General features: G+C 38.3%; 2 protein-coding genes across 2 annotated transcripts; both read left to right on the top strand.

The window, feature by feature from the left end:
- Window positions 1-3,924: 3,924 nt before the first annotated feature.
- On the top strand, window positions 3,925-9,114 carry LOC113684638 (contactin-associated protein-like 2). Its single transcript, XM_027202030.2, has 2 exons — window positions 3,925-4,254; window positions 6,417-9,114. The coding sequence occupies exons 1-2, from the start codon at window positions 4,013-4,015 to the stop codon at window positions 8,542-8,544; spliced, it is 2,370 nt and encodes a 789-aa protein (XP_027057831.2). The 5' UTR covers window positions 3,925-4,012; the 3' UTR covers window positions 8,545-9,114.
- A 2,418-nt stretch (window positions 9,115-11,532) lies between these two features.
- LOC113684640 (contactin-associated protein like 5-3) lies at window positions 11,533-18,741 on the top strand. Its single transcript, XM_027202032.2, has 2 exons — window positions 11,533-12,007; window positions 16,113-18,741. The coding sequence occupies exons 1-2, from the start codon at window positions 11,748-11,750 to the stop codon at window positions 18,331-18,333; spliced, it is 2,481 nt and encodes an 826-aa protein (XP_027057833.2). The 5' UTR covers window positions 11,533-11,747; the 3' UTR covers window positions 18,334-18,741.
- The last annotated feature ends 753 nt before the right edge of the window (window positions 18,742-19,494 follow it).

The raw sequence follows: 19,494 nt of genomic DNA, 5'->3' as shown, positions 1-19,494 counted from the left end.
ACAGACATTTGAACTAAAGCGGATCCTTCCATCACAGGCCAACCTGGAAAAGTGGACCAAAGTTTTTTTTTCTTCGATGAAATTTTATCTTAACATATCTTGCATGTCATGACAGCTAATTGTTAAAGAAAGCATAAATGTTTGTTAAGCCAAAATTTGGAAGCATCCGAGGCAGGACATCGGGTCCCTCGAAGATTGGCTAAAATTTGGCGACTTGCAAAAATTGGGAAAGGTTTTCGAATTGCATGTTTTTCCTTTTGAAAAAAAAAAAACAGAAGTGTATTTATCGATTATCACCACTGAAAAAAGATGAAAAACCGCATCTCAGGCAAACAACAAATCTAAAAAATATATTATTCTTCCATTTTCAATTTCCCATTTCATTTTCCCGTTTCATTTTTCTGATTCCCCATTCCCCATTACTGCTTTTAGTAACATCCTAAATATTCACTGGGAGTAAGGTGCACAAAAAGTAATCACTAATTTTCGTTCACCCCACTCCCAGAGTTCCGCGCTAGAACAATCGAATTGTTAGGGAGACACCGATATGCAAATGAGACACTCACTCATTCACCAAGATGTAAACACTGTGGTAATCAGTCGTCCCGAACTTACCCGAGCACGAAACCATATTGGATTAGAAACCGCGCATAAAAAGAAAGAGAAGCTTTGTTACGGTTTATGCTCAGCATCGTTACCTTCAGAATATCACCTCCAAGTGAACAACAAAAAAATTTTTTATCGAGTTCAGGCACAAACTTAATGCTGTAAATCGCCTCGATTGTTTATGATCTGATATAAGAGGGCCCAACATAGGTTTGGCGGGATGCAGGATGCGGGATGCGGGATGAGGCTTAAATCAAGGCAGGATTTGGGATATGAGGGATTTAAAAGGCGAGATGCGGGATGAAAATAGGAAGACGAGACCGGGATATGCTCCGTTTCGAAGACGGGATAGGGGATTGGATGGGTATGGGCCAGATCATAATTAGCTCAAGTTACCAGTCACACGACCTCAGACACATTAAACAATATTTATTTGCTTTAAAAACGAGCTTAATTGGTGCCCCCGTGTAGACTGGGGTTGACTAGCCTCAATGACTCCATAATATGTCCAGTGTTCTCTCTATTTGTCACAAGTGTTAATAGGCCCTCACGGCTCCATTGTATGTTATAATTTTGCTTTTGCGAGTATTTCTTTGGGTGAACGCCCCTTTTTGTATGATATTATCTGTTCTTTGAAGATTTCTCTTAGCAATAGTTGTAGCAGTATTAAATGACACTTGCTCATGAGGATTTCTTTAAGTTTGGAACTTTTGGATGTTAATATGTTACAAAGGGCAAGATTCGATTGTCTGTTTTTCCCTGTTGGAGGAGGGCCCGTTTACGTCCTTAAACTTTCAATTCTAAGAGCGTGTGGTTAATTAAGTTTTTCGGGTTTCCTCTCTCTGCCTCTTTCTGCCGCAGGTTTGTTTGAAAAAATCTTTGTTTTGCAAAAGTTGTCCAAAGAAGTCAAGACGCTTATTCTTTAGCGAAGCCTTTTGCTTCTGGTGGGTGACACTATGTGTAGAACTTGCATTGTGTACTATGTGTAGAATGTCTCTATTGGTTTGAAGCGGGTTCTTATATCAAGAACCGACCTCCTGTTGAATCTTTCACTCTCATAGATAGTTGTGTCTAAGAGAGTAGCTTCTTAAACAGATATTTCAGTCGTTAATTTGATTGTTGGGTTGTGTCATTTGCTCAAGCTTGTTAAATGAACTGATTGACGACATCTCTGTTGGTTTGCAAGAGGGATATTATGTCGTCGATGTAGCGTTTGCAAACGAGCGGTTTGTTAGCATTATTATCGAAGATTTGCGTTTTGATTTTTAGCCATGAAGATGTTTGTAAAAAGCTACTGCCTTTTTGGTGACCATGGCAGTTCCGTGCGTTTGCAAGTAATTTTTCCGTCGAATTGTAATGAATTCCGTCTAAGTGCTTTCTCTTGTAAAGGTTTTGAAATGGGGGGGGGGGGGGGGAGGGGAGAGGGGGGATGTCAAAAATGTATAAAGTCTTGTACGCTGTGTATACTAAGTTTATATGCCCTCAGCTTGTGGAATATTTGTGTATAAGCTCGTACCGTGCATTGAAACGAGTATCACTTTTTTCGGAAGCCTTGTTTTCAGTCTGTGAAGTTCATGAAGTTTGTTGTATCTTTGACTTCTATTGTTGTGTGATCAGCTGAAGAATTTGATAGCTTTTCTGTTACTTCTCCCGTGGGTGGTGTTTTTGTGCCCCACTTATAAAGACTGTAAACACATCGAGGAACAACTGGTTTTTTTTAAGCCGACCAAATATGCCATAAGTAAGTCTTTGCCTTTCTCCATAATCATGTAAAGGCTTTCATTTGTCCATCAGTTTAAATAAGGCGGTGAAGTAGAGCAACCTGCGTTTAACCCGGCAGGATCGGAATGAAACTGTTCATTGCGGCTGGATGGCGGGATGCATTGAAAAATAGCGGCGGAATGCAGGATTGGATAAGCCGGTCGAATATGGACCCTCATATAAAGCAAGAACCGCGTGATTATCGATATCCTCTCTTTCTTTCCATACGTCCATTAGCAAAATTAAGGTAAAGAATTTCTCGATGACAACGAAAGAAGTGATACGTGACACCTAAAGAATGTTGTAAAACCAAACTTTATTTGTTTCATTAACAAATGATATGTCAAATCGAATTTGTTAATATTAATAAAAGAACTATTTTCATGTTTATCTGAAAATTAGTAAATTAGTAGTTTCAAAGAGGTTAGCCGTTAATTAAGTGCTTGATATTTCAGAGTCCAATTCTCTTCTCAACTCCGAACGACGAACGAGCTCATTGTTGAATATTCGTGTTACAAAGGTATAATTTTAATTTTCGAAGGAAGTAGAAGCTTTTGCCAAGTAAAGAAATTTCGATCAAACAAAGCATGCAATTGTCTCTTGAGATTCTCTGCTCTCATGGTGTGCTGACAGATGTCGCACAATCCTGGGGGCCGTACCTTGAATGATCCTTCGGGAACAGTTCAGGCAACGGATAAGTGTTTGTACTTGTTCGACAAAGTGTTTGCTGACTAGAATTCCACGGGAGGGTCATCGGCGTTTATTTGGTTTTCAGAGACCGAAAGTTGAGCGAGTAACCAACAGCAACAGCATCAAACAGTACCCCAGAATCGAACAACACGCAGAACTCCTTTTCGCACAACTACAAGGCCAACTATGTGCGGATATTCTTCTTTCATCGCGTACAACGCATGCGCAGAACGTAAATGCGCTTACCGACCTAACTTTAATCTAAGCTCAATATAAAATCAGCAGGTTTCAATGTAGCAGACAGCGACGAGACTTTCATTGTGTAACCGCATTCACGACTTGAAAAGGAGTTGTTTTTGAGCGTGGTTTCGTTTGCATCCCGAGCACACTGCACTGGGCGTCAGCCGTTGGTAAGGGAGGTATATAATCTAATAGAACAAAAATTGACGAGGAAAGTGAAAAGTTGAAATAAAAACTTAAATCACTGTTAACAATTTATGTGAATGAAAGACAATACGTGTCCAAAGTATAGCGAACAGAGACGATATTCTTTTCCTTACTTTTTCACAGTCAATTTTTTTTTAGCGATGTCATGAACTGAAACTCAAAGTGATAGATTTGTAACATTAAAGAACTAACAAACACACCGATGGATTCTGTTACACTGTTGGGTTTAAAACCCGTAGAGGCCTGTACTACCTTTCTTTAAAAAAAAACCCTCAAAACATGGATGGAAATATATCTAGTTCCGCGAACCTTCAAAATAACACATTTTTCATTAAGGATAAGTTTCAATTTAATTATTTGATATCGCGGTTGACTGGCGTCCTAGCTTTTTGCCATAACCGCTCTACGCAATATATATGCAAATACATTTTATTCTAGTTTTTCTTATAAAACGACCATTTGTTTTATCATGAACTAGTAAATTATTTGGCCCATAAACCCGGTTACCATGAAAGCTGTAATATTTCTCGTACTTTTTGTGGTAAAAAATATTCCTGGCGCTCCTATTGCTCTAAACGGCAATGCATATATATCTCTGGATTTGAAATCGACTGAATCGATAGAGATCCATCCCCGGCAGCTGATTTTACAGCTAAGATTCCGCACCATACACCCGAATGGGCTTCTTATGTACAGTAAAGGAGCCAGTGGCCGATATTTCAGACTGGAGATCATCCAGGGAAGAGTAAGGTAAGAAAAAAAGTTGTGTTTTAACCTCTGGACCAGGAAAGAAAAAGATTCTGATCAAGTAAAGTAATCCTCGACAGTTTTAAATTGAGAACGCATTTCATCAAGTGATTCCAATTTGTCTTTGCTATGTAGATGTATAGACGATGAATTTGTTTTGTGTCGTCCATTTTCTCCTACATAAAAAAAATTGTGTATTTTCGAGCCGTATATGTATTTGAACTAAAGCTTATGATCGCTGATGAGTCGGATTAGTCGAAGCGTGGTCGGTATCAACTCTCCAGCGTGTCCTCGTGCAAGGCTTAAAAGATGAATAAATTTGCTGATTGACCGAAGCAGTACGTACTTAATTTTCATCGCCGATCACAACGACGTTTAACACTGATCCCAAAAACTTTCATTTAACTTTTGAAACTGGACCGGAGAACTCGTTAAATCTTCTTAGACTTTCAGTGAAATATAAAAATGAAATAATGGTTTAATAATTTACCTGAAAGAAACGAATTGTTTTCTTTTACTGCGCATTGTTTCAGAAAAGTCTATTCACGCAATAGGCTGAGGATCGGAGATAAGATAATTCTCGAAATGATTCCGTACCTCATAGAGGCTCAAATAATAAGCTAATTTATTTTCTTGGTGCCAGACTTATTAATTTTTTATTTTAAAAATATTCAGAAACTGTTGGACATTTGGTGTCCTGTATTCTTGAGTTTAAATCAATATAAAGCTTGGTACGTTTGAGCGGCTAAAATCTCGATCGCTTCTCAACATAAACTAACTTGAAATAAACCAGCAGGAACCTAGGGAACAATGAGGTCATCTATGATCTCTTCTGAAAATTCTTCGAATTCTAAACGTCGTATGAATTATTTGCAATTGGCACTTCAGCTATTTGAAAATATCATATAATAAGAGGTACAAATGTCTTCTTATTGTAAGAGAAGTCTAAACATTAGTATCTCACCACACGAGGGATAGAAAGAAAGATTTACCCCCTACATCAGGAAATCTTGCTGTAGATAACCAGATCCAAAACCGCAAATAAAAATAAGGATCAGCAAGAAAAGATGTATTAAAATGAACATGCATATGTGATATGTTTATTGGCATATCTTTATCATTTTTTAAGCATAAACTAGTGTCCCAGGAGTTCAAAGTTTATTGGGGAATATAACTATATCACGTTATTACGAAAAATTGTCTAAGTTAAGTCATAGAACATTCTACAGAACAGTCTAGGACTCGAAGTCATCCAGCCGTAACCTTCTTGTATTAGAACATTCTAGAACGTTCTATTTCTTATGTAATTACTCAGAAATCGTGTTAATCTTCTTAATTTAGTTATTTCGAGAAGTTTCTAGATCCTTAGACTTTATGTATATAAGAGCGATAGTTTTGTCTGAGACAGAGAAGTGTGAAGAAGCTCAGTGCTGTAAAGTCGAGAAGTTAACTACCTGGAAATAAATCAGTTTGTTGCTGATACCGACGATCCTGAGTTTTGTCTAGGAACAACCCTGCTCTACATTGACACTCGTAACACATGTCACAATTGGTTTAAAAAGACTGACTCCTAGAGTATCATTAGCATGAACTTGTAGCATTGATTCAGCAACGTCCAATGAAGCAAGCAACCTTGTATATGTCTGGGTGTACGCGTTCTGTTGGAATTCTCAAACCGTTAACCGAAAGAAATTCCATGTTTAAATACATGATGCAAATCCACTTCTGTCCAATAACCCTAAAAGATCCTAACTATATTCACGACTCACTACTCTTGGGAAGTCTTTTCGAACATCTCACCACTTCCAGAGCGTTTCACATAAGAACTCGGCGTCGTTTCAAAGTACCCTAGCATACCACACTCTTACATGAAATTCACAATTTCCACTTTTCCCTACATATGCTACTTACCCTACCTTATAAAAGGGAGTGCAATCTTTCCCTCTGTTCACCCCCTTCCCCCTCACACGCACAACCACTCCCACCCACACATACCCACCCAGACAAACGAAGGGCGGAAAGGTTCACTATAAATAAGTTACTTACAAACCTACACCAGATACTCAATCAACAGGTCATAAGAACATCTTATTCTAAATTTGAATTTTTCTACAGATTAAAGTACGGAAAATACACGATCCTTAAACCTTCCTTTTACTTTCCAGCTATTCCTCCTATTTTCATGGTAGCTACCAAAATGGCCTCCTCACAATCTTGTCCCCAAATAAAGACCTGAATGATGACAAATGGCACAATGTGACACTCATTAGACACGGACGAAAATTTTCCCTCTGTGTCGACAAGATCACTGCATTCCAAATACACCAGGGAAAGTATGAAAAGCTCGACATAAATGACGTCATTTACGTCGGTGGAATGACGGAGCAAAGTTACCACTCCCTACGCGTTACAGGGTCTAAAAATTTCCGTGGATGTCTTAGAGATGTAAAGTACGGCAACGTAAATATTCTGGCTGGTGCTGTAATGGGACTACATGGTTTTGAAATCCATAAAAAAATTTCATTCCAGTGTAAATCTGCAGCTCATCGCATTTTTTCAAGCATCAGTCCTAATTTGAGCGTGCGGATACCTTACAGAGCAATGGGTGACTGTTTCTTTACGACAAGTTTTCAGTTCCGTACCTATTTTAAAGAGGGTTACTTCATTTCGGTTATTTCACCCAGAGTGAAGTCTTACCTTTTTCTCTCGAACGGCGTTCTGGTCTTGAAAGTCGTTGACGTTAGTGGATTCAAATCAGAGCTGAGACTAGGCACTAACCTTAATGATGGTGAATGGCATCAACTGTCAGTGCGTATCGCAGGCTCGGAAATTGCTTTACAACTTGACGGACAGGTCACGACGAAAGAGGTTAATAACTCTCTTTTATCGATTAGAAATTCCAGAAACAAGCTCCGACCAAAGATTTCTCTTGGGAAAGAAAGGAAAATGAAATCGAATATATCGGGCTTTGTTGGGTGTATATTGGATTTGATAATACAGGATCGTCAAATTCCATTGAGCGGCATACGAAGAAGGAAGTACGTTCAGAGTGTGGTGATGAAATCTTGTCATTTGGAAAACTACTGTGAGCCTAATCCTTGTAAAAATGGCGGGCAATGCTCGCAAGATTGGAAGCAGTTTTATTGTAATTGCGATCACACAGTTTTTGAGGGTGAAATTTGCGAAATTTCGATTTACAAGCCAACTTGTGAACATTACAGATTCATGGGGCTGCAGACGAGTACTTTATGTTTGTTGGATTCCAAGGGAGAAGGACAACCTTACACTGCATTTTGTAACGTAACACGCTCGTCACGAACATACACGATTATAGCTCACAATAAAATGACGGAAACTCCCGTTGGAGACGGGGAACTCTTGGACGCCCTCTACAGCCATGAAATCACGTATACTGCCCGAATAGGAATGGATCAGATTAAGGCTCTGATAGAGAAAAGCAAACATTGTCGTCAGTATGTAGAATTTAATTGTTTTGCTTCTAAATTTTTTAACACACCCCGTGGATTCTCACAAGCGTTTTGGTTATCACGTGACAAGGTAAGACAGGAATACTGGGGAGGAGGACAACCAGGGAGTAAAAAGTGCGCATGCGGAATGACCGAGCCACCTTCATGTGTGGGTAAGAAATTCTGCAACTGTGATGCCAGGGATAGGCTTTGGCGCGTTGATGCGGGGTACTTACGTGACAAGAGCACTTTACCTGTGACTGGGCTGCTTTTCAACAAGAAAAGCAAGAAATCAGATTTCACAGTTGGACCATTAGAATGCTGGGGAACTGAGGAAGACAGCGAAGCATCAGCAAGCTTCGGTGAAAATCTGAACGAAAAACAAGTTGATCGTCGATTGAAGAGGGTCTGCCTAAGTGAGTCAAAGTTGGAGAAAAAGTTTGTGAAGGATTCACTGGAAAGCCCACAATTTTCAAGCACCACCCTAGAACAGAGTCAAGGGTCGCCAAGTAACATCACGTCTGTAACAGCAAACGCTTCTCAAAACTTTTCTATCCTTTCAGAAAACAAAACGTTTGCTGTTAAGACCCTTCAAAGTGGGAATTTCAGCCTGGACAATTCCCAGAAAGCCAATGCAATGGAAAAAACCGCAAACACGGATAAAAATGAAGAAACTGGGTTGTCAACTATGGCCATTGTTGTAATATCATTTACACTCACCTTCGTTATTTCTTTTTTTATCGTATTTGACAGAATCAATCGAAAATTCAAGTCTCCATTCCCTTGTAGATATTTTGGGGCAAAAAAGGTCGATGTTGCTGACTAAAATGTGAGAAAATCTCACAAAAGCACAATTTTAAAGCTGCATGGTTTGATTTCCTAAACAGAACTTGCCCTCTAAGCTTTGAAGATAAGCAAAGTATTCTATCACCTTACAGTACATTTATCTAATTAGCGAAGTAGTCTATTTAATTAATCCATACAGGTGTAGGTGGGTCGGTCAGAATCTATGTTGCGCCTGCGGTCAAACATGGAGCATGCACAAATGGGTAAATTTGAGACGCTCTTCTGAGTTCCGCAAGGACACAGACTGTAAACAGATAAGGACCCGTAGACTTTGTAAAATCCTCTTTGTGGTTATGGTTTCATTGCAAACACTTTTTTTTGTTATCTTTGTTACCTGATCGCTAGAGAGAGTTGACTTGGTTCCATATCGTGGAAAGCTTTACTGTGATGAAAAACGTTGAATACCAGGGCACCTTACGTCGCGTGCAACAAAATCAAAAAAAGAAAATGAAAAATGGGAAGAACACTTGGATGAGAGGGGAAAATGAGTGAATTGATAAATGAAACTTGAATAAAAGTAAATGAATAATTAATAAAGTATTGATATGGATTTTTGCCGTCCAGGAGATTGGTTTAAGATACACCACCCCTTGCGTAGCAATTATTTGTTTCAGTAAAGAAGGAACTCAATGTGATGAATTATTTGCCCGATATACGCATCGTGTACATCTAGCGGATTTTAAAAAATCTCATTTTGTAATATTTAATGCTATGTTATGTATGTTGCCGATTTTAAAACGGAAAATACTTAATTTCACGCCATTAATTCCATTTGAGACCATAATCTTCGATAACGAGAAATTTTCCCAAATTCCCGTAAAACACATATTTCAGCCTTGATAGCCGCGCGATATCAACAGGGTTCTTATCAACTCAGTGTCTTAATTGTGTCGGCCGCTCACCGAGACATTTTGATCATCGGATCTATAGATTATTTTGGAGGTTCTGTCATATTGTTGTTTGCGAACACGAAGAATCTCTAGGAATTTGTAGCCTGATCTCCAATTCTTTTTCTTATGGCGGTTAGCGCCAGTTTTACGTATAATACAACTTGAAGAAAGTTACCATGTTATTTCAGTTTTGGTTGAAATTTTCTTTTTTCTTCCAGAATATCATTCACGTAACACAATTTAATCAAAGTCTCTCCTGTGGTTACTTGCATACTAATCAGTTTACTGAATCTTACTGAAAAAGGAAAATGTTTTACCCCCCAAAATTTAGCACCTTTGGTGTTGCGATCAAAAATCAACTTTTAAAATGTGGATATCGGCGAACTAATTGAATTTTGATTCAATTTCACTTCATCATCGTTTGGTGTTAGTGTAATCTTTATACTCTGATTATATCCCTATTTACAACTTAGTAATTTTTCTTTTGTGACCTTGTCCGCGACGACAAATTTAAGTAGATATCCGAGATAGCGATCACAGAAATAAACGCCGACGAGGCAGGTTGGAAAACACTTAACGAGCAAAATTTATATTGTTATTAAAGGCGAAAAGATGCAAATTCAGAATAAAGAGGTGATGTGTAACAATTTCCACCAAAGGATTTATCATTTGTCGTAATTTCAAAGCTTTAAGTCCAAGTTTTAACAAAACATCACAATTTCGACCAAAGTAGTCCACTGCAACTTTTCATTCTGTTACAAATATTTTCGATGCTGTTTTAGTTTGGATAGAAATTTCGAGAATATCGAAAACACAATTTTCTTTTTTAAGATTAAAGGGAAATTTAAAAATGTATTTAAGGAATCACTGGAAGAGATCCGAATTTGGGCTCAATGGTAGGTACTGGTTAATATTTGTAAAGAGAATGTTCCTCAAAACCGAGTGTCCACCAAAAACGACACAATTTCAAAAAGTTGCAAATTATTTCAGTTAACATTTGTTGTCGATATTTGACAGCGGTTCAAAAACCAAATACGCCGAGAAGTATTCTGATAAATCTTTCTTCTCTTGTAGCTACATGTGGAACCTCGAAATCAAAATATACTCAGTTGGCTTCACGGCCTAGCGGCAAGCAACTTTTTTACATGCCGCGAAATTGTTGCGACATGTTAATAAATTTCACGCGAGCTAACAGCGTAAATGAATCAATTCCATCATTTTGAAGCTCCTTCCTTTTCAAGGATATGCGAGATAAGCGTTAATAATCCTAAGAGAATCATTCAGTGGTATTCCTATTAAATGAAGATATATTTTTGCATGAAATATTCACGAATTTGGGCGGCTCGACGCAAAAATAATAGAATTTGAAGTGACTGAGATTATCTCGTAGATTTTACTTTCACGCGAGTGTATAACAGCCTGGGGCATGAAAATATCTCCGAATTTGTTTTCTGTGAGCACCTCAACAAGACATCCATGATAAGCTAATTCTGTATCCTCATTGAGCCAGTTGTGCTCCTTGAATGGTGCACATTTTATAACATAAATTGAATTCGATTCCTTCGCACTGCGATTAAAATTGAAAAGATCCCTCCCTATGCGACAAATCTCGTTGTTAGCCGCTGCGGACAGAGCGCGGCTAAGTAGAGCGCATATATTATGTAAGCTCATTTGTCTTAGTTAGAATTGTATGTCCTTATTAGAAATCCAGTCTTGATTATAATAAAATTCATTCTTCCTTGGACAGGAAACTGTATCACATTTTGAGACAAACACATTGTTCGAGTCACTATTGTTCGAGAATTAAAAATCGTGTCCATGCATTTTTTTCGACGACGTTAAAATATCCTCGATATTCCATGCCGGTTTTCTTTTAATTTCAACTAGCTTTTGAAAGGTTATTAAGCTTGTTTTCCTTTCGTTGATTTCGTGGATTGAGAATCCTCGAAGTTCGCCGAAGAAGTGTCAAATGAAACACCTGGCTCGTGAAAAGAAAGAAAATCAATTAATGTTTATTAACACGCTATCATCTCATTGGATGATTCATAATTTCCAATCCCCTTCTGACCAAATTTTCCGCCCTCTAGAGCTTCGAAACCGAAACAGCTTGGTTCTTCTTGCGGGGAACACTCGTGTTGTGTTTCATTCTTTGATGCAAATCGGCATGTTTGAAGTGCGACAGAGCGCCCGCGGAGGCCATCTAAAGTTTATTCGCTTGTAATTACTCGGCTTGTAATCTGCAATTGTGCTATTCTTTTGAGGCGCCTCGCAGAGTCGAACTTGCAAGTACGCGATGGGTCTGCAATACGGTTGGAGCCCTCTACTGCTTTTTCTCACTCTCGAATTTTCAATTCCGATAACATTTGCCTCTCAAGTGCAGCTCGAAGGCAAAAGTTATATCACTTACGGCATAAGAGAAAACACTGATCCTCGAAAAACTAAAATAACGTTGCGATTCCGAACCATACACCCAAACGGCCTTCTCATCTTCGGAACCGAAGAAACAAAAGTGATGGATTACCTCCAACTTTGCCTCCACCATGGACAAGTGCGGTGAGTTTATTTATTATTGCTATTTTTAACAAGCTGAAGAGAATGGGAGTGTTTTGTGAAATCGTAAACAGGTAGACATAACTTTTTTCTCTTCCTATGCAAAAGCAAACAAGAGGAAACTAAGGGCAGATTTCATTGTATACCAATTACCTCTAAATAAATAGTTTTAAATGCTTGATTTCAAAGTGAGTCTTTGTCCAAAAAGAAATGATCATTTCCAAGCGGTTTATTGAGCTTCGTCTGATAGGTGACTTATCCACATAACTGGAATTTTTGGCTAAAAGAGGGCTGATTCAAACTACCTAAGGAAGTAATTCAAGTTTGCATGCTGAGAAAGTTAACAAATTTTAGGATAGAGTAACACTTTAATCCAAAAATATAGTAATACATCGGTATACGAGTTCCTATTTTACACGTAATTTCATTCGTATAATAATCGATCGAAACAAAGAGATATTTACATTAAGCACCATAAATAGTGTACCAAACAATACTGTCAAAAGAATGAAATCGTAATTTTTGGACATTGTACCGAATTTATCGTGCCGTAAAAGAAAAAATGCGGACATGATTTAAAAAGGGTACTTTGTTGTCCACAAGAAAGTATATTCAAAATTATTGTTTCTAGTAAATGTTGAAATCTTCTTATCTTGGTTATCAATGCAAAATTCGTGGGTTTTACGATCAAGATATGTTCACAATAATTTCTCTCTTTCGGTCAAGCTCTGTCCAGAGTCGCAGAGTAATGATAAATATTTTGCCCAAACCACCAACTGCGATAAAGTCTTTTAATTCTATAAAATTAGCAGGAAATCTTTCGAAATCAGAAACAACCTTATTGTCCCACTGTTTTGAAGCAGACGAAAATTGTTTCTTGTTGTAAAAAAGAGGGAAATAACTGAAAATTATATAAAACGATAAGGAGTACATTGTTAAAAGAAAAGTTACTCCAAACTCCTCACAGAGAGCTCGGTAGGGAGTGATTTCATGTTTTGAGATTTTTTCGAGATTTTTTTCCACACGTGAAGATGGGATTAAAAATTCTAATTGAAGAAATTTCTCAGTTCAAAGAAAGGGCATCTCTTGGTTTCGTTTTGAGTGGGTAGGTTTCCTCCTCAAGGTTAAACAAAAAAATTGACGGTTCGTTTATATTTGTTTATCAGTGAGAACGAAATGTTTTATTTTTTTTTCCTACCCAAATGCTAGTTCCTACCCTCCAATAGAAGAGGAAGGAACAATGATGATAATGACAAGATAAACTGCTCTTAATTTCTTATTCTCAGACTCCAAATGAGTAGAACATCATAAAGTGATTTGAATGTTAATGTCAGGGTTCATGATTCCCCTTTAAAATTTTTTTCATTTTTTGAAGCATGATTGATGGTTAACACTGACATTTCTAGGATCTGAAAACTTAGTCTCCTTATTGTCTGCCATAAATCTGTGATGATGTTAGTAATGAAGAATCTGCTGTTAAATCGAAAGTATTCTTCTATCAACATTTTGGCTTTGTTCTTTCTATTTTCACACGTAAAAATATATTGATATTACGAAAAGAAATTGCCTATGGGTGAAACTGATTTCTTTGCTGCGTGAAAATTTCACTATTTATATAGATGTATTGGCCAAAAACTCAACTTTACATAAGATGACGTCGGTTTGGTATTCTTGCATTTACTTTTTTAAATAAGTTGATTTTGTTACCAAACTAAGCACGATTTATCATATTATTCATCCGAAGCAACTCTTCGACGATTCAAACTCTCTCCGCTTTTTGTCAGACTTCCAATGAAAACCTACTCATTTTGCAAATGCAGATACATAATTTGTTACACCTCTATAACGGCTACTTTGAACAAAATGTGTGATTAATGCTCAGAGTGCTTCACAATTTAGACACAAATCGTAGGAATTGCGATAAAATTGGCTTTAACAACAAAAAAGGGAAGCTGCCACGCCAAGACCAAATTAGCAGTTTTACCGCTTATTCTAGCCAGAGTCATTTTCAATTCAATTTCGAATGTCGTAAGTGATGTTGTGGTTTTTGTTTACAATGGTATGTGATTGATATTGCAAAACTCGTTCCACAACCAATTAGATGTAAGAAAAAAACCATGAATTATATGCGTGATGGTTGACTCGAGCTTAGCCCTCATCAACTATCACGCGATAGAATTTTCACGGTCATAATCTTAGTGCTAATAAATTAGTGGTTCTCGTCTAAGAGAAATAAGACTAATTATTTGATTATTTCATATTCATTTATCATGTATGACCATCGATCGGTACATAGACATGAATGCATCCAGGAAGAGGCATTAAGGCGTGTCACACAACGGGAAACTGACCTTAAAAACTCAAAAATAGGAATGAAAATTCGCCGAAATCAAGTTCTGAAATAAGGTTAATACGATGCGGCCTGTGAACTAAATCCTCAAAAGAGCCAATTATCACAAAGACCAAAGTTTCACACAAAAAAAATTTGAAGGGTTTGAGAGCAAAATTTAAACCCAACAAGGACACAAAACCTCATATTATTTCCGGAGGGGGAGGGGGGTGGGGAAGTAACAAAGTAACTGTGACTAGTGGCTGGCTTAACCTTTTGTTCATACTCGGTTGTAACGTGTCTTCCTAATGATAAGCAATAATTGGATGAGGTTAAGCATGATATCATGAATCATTAAAACCAAAGTCTGAGATATCTGTCAAAGCCGAGGTCTGAGGAACACCGACACGATGATTGATAATTCATGTCATCATGCAAAAACCGAGTTCTGCGGCAATAATTATACATTTGTTTAAACGATCTACAGAAGGAGACACTTCCCTCTAAGTTTGCAAAAGTTTATGAACGCTGCACAAATGAAGGGCTTGGAAACTATGCAGACTTTTAACTCGACATGATAAATGCAATATCCGCTGCAGATATTGCATTTATCAATTCAACTTCGAACACTATCGTATATTGATTGAATGCTCTTGAACAATCAGATTTTTGATATTAAGTCTACTTGGTATTATAACAAAGTTCGGATATAACGCGCGCCGTCTTGGTTGAAAGAGCGTGCTCTATCAGAGCTAAAGCTGCCACGCCATCTGCTAAATTATACTTTGTCCGACCTTTTCCGGGAATTCTCTTTACTAAGCTTTTTTTCGGTAATTGAAAGTGAAATTTCGGAACAAGCGAGCCGGCAAGTTACAAAAGAAGGGCCAAACAAAGGTTTGTAAACATGCCAAGCGCCGTAATTTACGTTATTATAACGTGAGCAGGGACAAGAATCCTCAAAGAGAAAACGAAATGGACAGTCCGAGTTATGAAGGTTAGATTGCAAGCTTACGTACGGTAATAAAAATCAAACACAGCGAACACTCGTATAGTACGTATAGTTTCGTGTTCAAAAACAAAACAGAAAAAAACAGGAATGATAAAAAATGTAGCCAAACTGGCATAACTGTTAAAATTCATACTAATTATGACGATGTCAGACCGACTACGATCATGCTGAGGTCCATTGCGGCTAGCACATCATCATCAGAAATTACATCGGCCGCCCTTCAAGTGAAGAACTAAGAGCTTGATCTGATGTCCTTTCCGATGCGTTGAGTGGAAGGCCACATCAGTCACAACAGGCTAGTTTTATGGCGCTGTCATCACGAGCAATCTTCATGTTCCTGTGAATTCGGCTGTCGTTCATTAATAAAAAACACACACCTTGAGCAGTTTGTTTTCAAATTGCTGTGTTGAAAAACTCGCTTGTTTTTATGAGCCACAATTCGGCCGGATTTCAATAAATATTTCACTTTTACATTTTGTTTTAGAGACTTAAAAAGACCTCAGGCAAAAAAATTGAATAAGTGGGGAGAAACACGAGACGTAGTCTAGTGTTTCTCCCTACACTTCTTTCGTACTCTAACCGCTTCCTACGCGCTTTATAACAGAACACAGTCAAGGCTTGTCTATTTGTTAAATAAAAAAGGCAATATGTATTCGATGGGTGGTAGTAAAATGATGGAATTAAGCTGACTCATTTGCGCAGTTTTGTGCGAGAGTCACTCTATTATTCAGTCAGCGAAATCTACTGATATTTCATCTTCTTACTTGTAGTTACCTTGCTTATCTTGGAGGCAATCATAATTTGGGACAGCTAGACATTGTTCATTCAAAAAATAATTTGAACGATGGCAAATGGCACAATGTGACTGTGCTGCAAGAGGGCCGGAAGGCGGAGGTAACTGTAGATTCTGTACCGAGTTTTGAAATTACGCGACAAGAATATGAAGATCTTGGTTTGAAGAAGGTTTACGTCGGTGGAATGACACCCCCTGAATACAAGTCTTATGACTACTTAAAATGTCCAAAAATCAATTTTAATGGTTGTATAGAAGATTTGACATTCCGTGATAAAAACGTCATCAGAGAGGTTGAACGCGGTTCTAACTCTGGATATTATCTATTTGGACAAGCGCCGTTTAAATGCAAGGAACTCGACTATCGTGTTGTAACAATGACTAGCCCTAACGAGGGTTTCAAAGTGACTGTCAAAAAATTACCGATAGATAATGACACATTTTCTGCCAGTTTTCGGTTCCGCACGCTCGTGGGTGATGGTTTTCTTCTATCGCGTAGCGCCATCAAAGTCAAGTTATACATCTGTCTGTCAAGTGGCTCTTTGCGTTATAACGTCATTGCTCCGAATGGATCTAAGACTGAGTTGGCTATGGGTTCTAATCTTGACGATGGAGAGTGGCATAGTGTGAACGCCAGTATCCGAGGAAGAGACGTGAGTCTTCATGTGGATGGTAAACTGAGAACAAAACAATTTAATCATTCACTTTTAATGCAGGAATTCTCAAACAAGTCTCGTTTAAAGATTTTTCTTGGGAACTATGACGCAGAAAGAAGATTCTATCCCGGTTTCGTTGGTTGCATATTAAATTTAAAAATTGACAGTCAAAAGATATCTTTAAAGAATCTTAGAATGAGTAAACACACCAAAGATGACCTGAAATATTCTTGCCGCTTACAGAATCACTGTCAGCCGAATCCCTGCAAAAATAATGGTAAATGTTCTCAGGATTGGGAACGTTTCTATTGCGACTGCAAATATACTGAGTTCGAAGGAGACAAATGTGAAACATCCAAGTACAGGCCAACTTGTGAATATTACAGGTCCCTTGGATTAAAGAGAAGCATGGCATGTCTGCTAGATTCACAAGGAGATGGAAAACCTTACACAGCATTTTGTAATATAACGAATGAACATAAACGGACTTACACCGTCATAACTCACAATAAAATGAACAAAATACGTGTTGGCGATGCTCCGGTCGTAAAAACGTTTTATCAACATGATGTTACGTATTCTAACTCAATTGAAAAGGAGCAAATCACTCAGCTGATAGAAAGAAGCAAGGAGTGCCGCCAATACATCCGGTTTCATTGCTTCGCTTCCAAACTTCTTAACACGCCTCGCGGACCCTCGCACGCGTTTTGGTATACACGTGACAACTTGCAACAGAAATACTGGGGAGGAGCTGAGCCCGGAAGTGACAAGTGTGCCTGCGGAAGCAAAGAGCCTTCTTCTTGTGACGGCCCGGGAAAGTTGTGCAACTGTGACATCAGAGATAACCGGTGGAGAGTTGATGAAGGGTATTTGACAGATAAATCTTCTCTTCCTGTTAAAAGATTGCAATTCCATAAGAAAAGTGAGAGATCTGATTTTACGCTCGGCCCACTGGAATGTTGGGGCAATTCTCATAGAGAAAAATTTCCTCAAAAAACTCAAGGGAATTCAAACCCAGGTTACCGCACAAACAATGAGATTATAGCTTTAGCTTGCCCGTCCACCACTCTGCCCCCTCCACCGGAAACACCCAGTACAACTCTTACAACGCCGACAGGAACGACTATGTGCCCCAGCGAGGATGAAGAAAGGTGCTTAAATTCGTCTTCGTCTTCGTCTTCTTCACTATTGGTAAACTTTACATCGCCTACTGTGACGGCAGAAATGATTAGACAGGAGGAGCCTTGGGATGAAGGAGATATTTCAACCATTGCAGTTGTTATGATTTCTGCTGCTCTGGTTGTTATAGTTCTACTCTCAATGAAATTCGCCCTTCCACGTGTTATCATGTGTATTCGAACTCATAGTAAGCGCGGTGAATACATTGTCCCCCCAACAGGATCGTCTGGATATACGGCAAGATTATTTCCTATTGTGACCAAGAGGTCGTCCATCCGAGGAAAGCAGCTAACACAGTGCAGTGGCAATGGCAGGTATGTGGAGGGAAATGGAGCAGCTGGGCTCAAGTCATATTGGGTGTGATATGACGTTTATAGACTGAAAATGAAATAAATGAGTTGAGGGCCCGTGATGTTGAGGAGTAGTAAAAGTTCAAAGACAGAACGACATGCTAAAACTGCGCTTGCGCAAGTGAGATCAATATCTAACGTGTACATTTCAGATATAAGGAAGAATTTGGTAAGTGTCTAAATTGCTTGCAGTACGGTCGGAACGTTCGTCACACTAAAAAAAAAAATAAGAAAATTTTATTAATACAATATCTTTACGATGGTGTATTATACACGTAATTTTGAAAAAGGAGATCATTAAGTTCAATTTATTAGTATTCATGGATGTAAAGTCAATTAAAACAATTTTACACAATGTAATGTTTCATCAGAGCTGAGCTATTAAATTGCACTATACTGCATTATCTATCAGAATAGAAAACAGTGGTGTAGTTTTCTTCTCTGGTAATACTTCCAGTTACAATCGCGGGAAGGCCTTAAACTTTTATCGGCGAAAAGCGAGACGACACGTTTTGACAAACTTGAGCAAATGGAAAGGATGAAATGTCTTTTTGGTTAAAACCTGAGGAAACAATCCTTTTCTCAACTCCCAATGGTCCATCTAATCTGAGCTTATTCTGTTTTCCATCAAATGGAGTTACCTGGAATTTTTCTCCCCCCCCCTTCCCCTCCCTCCCCCCTAAATGGGATGTTTAGTGATCCATGACATGCGGACACTGCATTTCCATCGTAGTTTGTGAGGTATCAGTGGGACTGGGAAGACGTACTTGGAAAACAGTGTCTCGCCTAGGAACACAGCACAATAATCTTCGATCCATATGTCTGCACATCAAATAATCTAGCCGTTTAGCCGCCCTTTCCCCTTCTGGTAAAGAAGTCAACGTCGAGTTTTATCAGACAACGACAAGATGTGTGATTGTAAGGAGCAGGGGTTAGGGCGCTGCTGAACAGGATCAGAAAACACGATTGAGCTTAACACTTTGTGAAAATTTTGATTTCATTTGTAACTTTAATAGTCGATTTCGTATCTTATGTTTTTCTGGCCTTAAATTTTGCCCTACAGTAAGATAATATGATATGATGATTTGGCAAAAAAATCAAAAGCAAGTTTAATTTTTGACCCTGAATTAGCGCTTAACGCTTTTCGAATAATCGACTCTTAGGGCTTAACATT

This window comes from Pocillopora damicornis, chromosome 3 (assembly GCF_964200805.1).
Source record: "Pocillopora damicornis chromosome 3, jaPocDami1.2, whole genome shotgun sequence".
Classification (NCBI taxonomy): Eukaryota; Metazoa; Cnidaria; class Anthozoa; order Scleractinia; family Pocilloporidae; genus Pocillopora; species Pocillopora damicornis.
Note: the sequence above shows the minus strand (reverse complement) of the source record. Positions and strands in the feature narration are given on the sequence as shown.

Bases quoted from the DNA above. Each gene is read 5' to 3' on its own strand.
- LOC113684638 (XM_027202030.2), top strand. From the start codon at position 4,013: ATGAAAGCTGTAATATTTCTCGTACTTTTTGTGGTAAAAAATATTCCT. The intron at 4,255-6,416 runs GTAAGAAAAAAA...TTTACTTTCCAG, and splicing joins ATCATCCAGGGAAGAGTAAG to CTATTCCTCCTATTTTCATG.
- LOC113684640 (XM_027202032.2), top strand. From the start codon at position 11,748: ATGGGTCTGCAATACGGTTGGAGCCCTCTACTGCTTTTTCTCACTCTC. The intron at 12,008-16,112 runs GTGAGTTTATTT...TCTTACTTGTAG, and splicing joins CTCCACCATGGACAAGTGCG to TTACCTTGCTTATCTTGGAG.